We start from the raw sequence: 5216 nt of genomic DNA on the forward strand, positions 1-5216 counted from the left end.
GTTTTCTATTCTCCTGTGCTCCTGGGTTGTGAGTCCAAGTCTCCTTTCTTTGCATGTCTCACTTATATTTTTAGGTGGTCATTTTGTCTTCCCCATTATATGTGATTGGGAGAGCATAGGTAATTATAGGTAACGCCTCTAGCTATTTAAGCTTTTCTAATTTTCCTATAAATCATTTTACTTGTTTAAATATGCTTTTATTGTACTTGATTAAGGAATTTGACTTGGACCCCGTTTTATTATGGCGCCATACAAATGCTGTTCATCATCATCATCATTATCATTATCATCCACATCATAAATGCCACAAACATGGTTCTAATTTTTGTTTTAATTCTTTGAATATAAGCTCTGAATACAATTACAGAATTGAGCTTATTTGCCGTTATTCATTAGATAATGAAATTCACTACAAGGAGACCATCCTGCTGCCCGAATATGATAATAATAATAATAGCTACCGTAGTTCTTATATAGCGCAAGAACCGAAGGCCCTCTCCAAGCACTTTACAGATATATATATATGCCTGAATATTTAGGGCTGGTTGGGGGCACAAGTCCAAAGATTCTTAAAAAAGGGTTAAGTGTTTTAGCCTTTGTTAAGTGGTTTAGCCCCCCCCCCCCCCCTTTCTGGATCCACCACTGTTGTATTCTCATTATTCTTTGTAATATGTAGGCCTATCGATCCATCCTATTCATGAACCTGTATCTACATAGCAATTAGCATACACTGTTGGGCAGATCATCGGGTTCAAGAAAATTAATTAACAAAGTTCTTTGTTTGTGATGGAGTTTACTTTTCACCAGCTGCTACCAACCAGATAAATAAGTCGTACATATTCGTTCTCTTAAGAATCATTTCTAGTTCATTGCAATCTTGTTGGAAGTCACTGCTATAGCTGCCGAGATGAAATCACTTACATCAACTTTACTGTTAATATGCCTTCTGCATTGGTGGACTTTAAAGACTGATGCTAGAGCTTTAGGTAAGGATTAATATTTTTGTAAGATTCCCGATTGGTTGATGCTGAATTTCATATTTTTTTAACCAGTAAATTATGCTTAACTTTCCATGTAGCATTGTAGCCTACATGTACATGCATAACTTCCTACAGCTGTGTGCTAAGATTACCAAATTCATACCACAGGTATATCTCTTGAAGGCAAAGTTAACAAATGGGTCAAATCTGACCAAGAACAAAGGTCAAAATGTCCATTAACTTTCCTTGAAAAGCACTGTATACATATGCAATAGCTTTCTATAGCTTTGAGGTAAGATCACCAAATTCATACAATGGGTAACGTATCCGGACACCTACCCCCTGGACATAACCACCCCCAGTCAACTACCCCCTAGGACAACTACCCCCAGACAACTACCCCCTAGGATAGTTGTCCCGGTGGGAGTTGTCCTAGAGGATGGTTGTCGTAGGGGGTAGATGTTTGGGGGGTAGTTGTCCTAGAGGGTAGTTGCCCTAGGGGGGTAGTTGACTGGGGGTGGTTATCCGGGGGTAGATGTCCTAGAATCAGTGGGTACATCTTGTAACTCATCACCTTGTATGATTATGATTCAGGTCCTAGGGCTCCTTTCGTAGCTTCTGGGCAGTCCGTGGACGAAGATGTTTATCTTGATCTGGACGATGATGGCGGTACTGACCACGGAAGAGATGGCCAAACTAAATATATTAAAAAGGGGCAACGACCACAGGAGGAGAGAGTCGATGGGTACGTTCATTTAGGGAAAGAGAGCAGGAGAAAAGAAGAGAGAGGGAGGAAAGAGAGAGAGAGATAGACAGAGGGAGACGGAGGTACATGTAATGTTGACAGAGAGAGTGAGAGAGAGACGGAGAGAAACGGAGGTAATGTTGACAGAGCTAGAGAGAGAGAGAAGATAGAGGCAGACAAACAGACAAGATTAATAGGAGAATCTCACTAAGAAGAAGACAATTAAAAGAATGGTATGAACATGCTCTTCTGGGAGAGCACCGGACTTAGATTTGTAATATCTTCTCTCTCATACACACTCCTACCCTCTCATCAAATCTAGACTCACATCGATTACTATTATGATTTTTTGTTTTACAGAGCACGGAAGAAGCAGGGTGATATGATGAACATTAACGCACCTAAGAAGCCTATCACCCCTCTCGCTCTTAACACTAAACCTGTGGAAGCACCTTAATCATCTTGGTGCTTCATTATACCCATCTCACTTTTAGCACAAAGCCTGTGGAAACTCCTTCATCATTTTAGATCTTCATCACATCTTTCTAGCCCTTAACAACAAACCTTAAATATAATCCTTGTATAATCATATGCTTTTGTAGTTATCTTATGTTTACCGGTATTCAGATACCTTAATTTATATACAAACCTATTAACTGGGACCTACATAATAAAAGCTTTGCTTTTTAGTAGATCCCCCACTTTATTAAGCTTTTTGCAATGTATTTATCATACTTATGATTGTATCTTTTGTCATTAGTATTACCATGTTCATTATGTTTCTATATTGTATGTTGAGTTTTAATTATTACCATGTTCATTATGTTCAATTATGTTATCTTTGATAAAGTGGAAATAAATAAACTTAAAACTTGAAACCTGTTCTCACATAATTGTCTTGGTGCACACCCTTTTCACTCTCAGCACAAAGCATAAGGAAACCCTGTACTTGTCATGGTGCTTCATCTCATTAACACAAATCTTTGGAAACCCCTTTATCGTCTTAGTGCTTCATCACATCACATCTTTCTTGCCCTCAACACCAAACCTGTTCTCACATAAACGTCTTGGCATTTCATCACATTTCTAACATCCTTCTCGTTCTTAACACAAACCCTTGGAAACAATTTATTCATCTCGATGCTTCATCTCTCCATTATAACTCACAAAACCAAACCTAGTTACATTCTTTAAACGTGTTAATGATCTGATCTGCCCCAAGGGAGAAGTCATTTCGACGAAAACAACTCAAAATGCACTGGCGTACCGAAAATGTCCACATCATTATTGCCATATTGTTATTTGGAAATTGGCTTTGTGTTTGTAGAAACTTATAGTGGAAATAGCCAAGCTGTTGCATCTATGGCTGGCAAGGCCAGAAAGGTGTTGAATATATGGCGTCTGCATCCTTCTTGCCCTCATTAGACTGTGCATCGGGTGTTTTATCGTGACTGAAGCAAAAAATATTATGGAGGATACACACTTGTGATTATTGTGAAATTGATAAATCAACCAGGAGTACGAGTCTATTCTTCTCCCCCCCCCCCCCCCCCAAATATATATTCAACGGCCTGGTCCCTAAATAGTTTTTCACTCTAGTGTGCAGTGCCTCTTTATTGTATTTAATTAATTTATGTATCCTTATTTTTTTAGGGGGGGGGGGGATTAAGTGCCTTTCGTAAAATTACTGATATTTTGGGATCTTCGTGATTAAAATATTTTCACAACTTGCGATTTATATTGTATTTGTTTATCTTTTGTTTAAATTTGTTTGAATAATACATATTATTGGTGTGCATGCATTGTATTAATAAAAAGGGTAATACTTACCGGTAATAATTTACTTAATACTTCATTTGATATTAAATGAGCCATTAGGTCATCAATAAAAATCTAACCAATGATGCTGCTGGATGGAAATGTCTATTTGAACTGTTCTTCAAGACTTGAAAATTGCACAGACAAGTACTTTGATTTATTTTAGACGCAATAAACTTAAGGGTCACGCCAGCTTGTAGTTACCGTATAATGACTGCTTGCCATGCTTGTACTTTTAAACTTTAAATACTCATTTTTGTCCAGTGTGAACCATTGCAGTTGTCAGTGGATTGTTGTTTAAAACGTTGATTATTTGCAAACTTAGGTTTAAAACTTTATGTGCACTGGTCCCAAGAAAAACACTTACAACCAAGAGTTTGTATTTTCATAAGAATTTGGTTTAATTCATGGGACAAATAATAGATTATAACATTGAAATCATTGACAATGGTATATTGCAAAAATGGTCTACTAAGCAAGCCTCTTTGCAAATGAAACAACACTTTTGTCTGTGGGTCAAAAATCGTGATTAACATAAGGAAATATTAAACCTCAGTCTAACTTCCTTTATTAAACCTGATTTTAACAAAAGCTTGAACCCAGTTGTTGGGTTTACATTCTAGTAGAATATGGGTCAATATGAATTAGTCAATAACCATGGCTTATAAACATTTTATATGTCAAACATTCATGACATTTATTAGTGTATGTAGATTAACCTGTTTTTTAGAAGAATTTTCAGGCTTGTCATGCACACATAAAACTCATTGGAACACTTTTCTAACAAAGTTGAACTACATAATTTTAAAAAGTATAAAGCTCTCATAATGATTGGCAGGTAATGGGAACATGAACTATTAAAAGGACATCTACGGTATATCAAGGGATATCAAAACATGCCCAACAAAGAACCCAACATTATTACAAATTTCACAAACCAAAGAAAGAAAAATACATGGCAGTTGGTAAAATACTGTTTTCAATTCCACTCTTACTTTATATAAAACATTAACAAGAGATAATAGAAACACTACCACCATGCAGCAGCACTTTCAATTCAACTTTATGACTATTCATCTTTCAAAAATACTGAAAATTCTGTTTTTACTAAATACAGTTCAAAATGTAGCAACATCTCTAATGAAACATAAGTACACGCAGCCATTATTTTCTAGTATACACACAAAATATATAGAGAGAATTAATATCAAAAAAGGATACTTGTGAGCGATAGAGATGCTATTATTTTCCACGTATAAATGTCTGTTTACAGAGAAAAAGAGTCTTTATTGAGGTATATATTTTAATAGAAATATTGAGAATAGAATGATCTCAAGTAGGTATATACATATATGAGACAATACTTTAAAAATCTCTCCCTCTCTCTCTCTTTCTCTCTTGAGCTGTATCAACAATACCACAAATATTGTCATTCAAGTCACAATTATTTCTTAATCAAACCAGATAGTAATGGAAATGAGAAGCAAATATATTCCAAATGAATTCATATCCAGGGACTTACTCGTTGGTATCACATTACTTGAGTTACATACCAATCAGATATTAAGTAGATTATCAAAACCATAATCAAGTTGTACACCCTAAGTGCCCATTTTCATTTGATAACATTTTCATTTTATTTGATGAACAATTCATTTTTATCAATTATGGAT

The 5216-nt window shown here is 35.8% G+C and overlaps 1 protein-coding gene across 1 annotated transcript; it reads left to right on the plus strand.

Annotated features, from left to right (window-relative positions):
* Nucleotides 1–649: 649 nt before the first annotated feature.
* LOC105444680 lies at nt 650–3255 on the plus strand. The gene is made up of 3 exons (XM_011679236.2): nt 650–986; nt 1575–1725; nt 2086–3255. The coding sequence occupies exons 1-3, from the start codon at nt 908–910 to the stop codon at nt 2180–2182; spliced, it is 327 nt and encodes a 108-aa protein (XP_011677538.2). The 5' UTR covers nt 650–907; the 3' UTR covers nt 2183–3255.
* Nucleotides 3256–5216: the final 1961 nt, after the last annotated feature.

This window comes from Strongylocentrotus purpuratus, unplaced genomic scaffold (assembly GCF_000002235.5).
Source record: "Strongylocentrotus purpuratus isolate Spur 01 unplaced genomic scaffold, Spur_5.0 spur5_scaffold_12, whole genome shotgun sequence".
Taxonomy (NCBI): domain Eukaryota; kingdom Metazoa; phylum Echinodermata; class Echinoidea; order Camarodonta; family Strongylocentrotidae; genus Strongylocentrotus; species Strongylocentrotus purpuratus.

Bases quoted from the DNA above. Each gene is read 5' to 3' on its own strand.
- LOC105444680 (XM_011679236.2), top strand. From the start codon at position 908: ATGAAATCACTTACATCAACTTTACTGTTAATATGCCTTCTGCATTGG. The intron at 987-1,574 runs GTAAGGATTAAT...ATTATGATTCAG, and splicing joins GACTGATGCTAGAGCTTTAG to GTCCTAGGGCTCCTTTCGTA. The intron at 1,726-2,085 runs GTACGTTCATTT...TTTGTTTTACAG, and splicing joins CAGGAGGAGAGAGTCGATGG to AGCACGGAAGAAGCAGGGTG.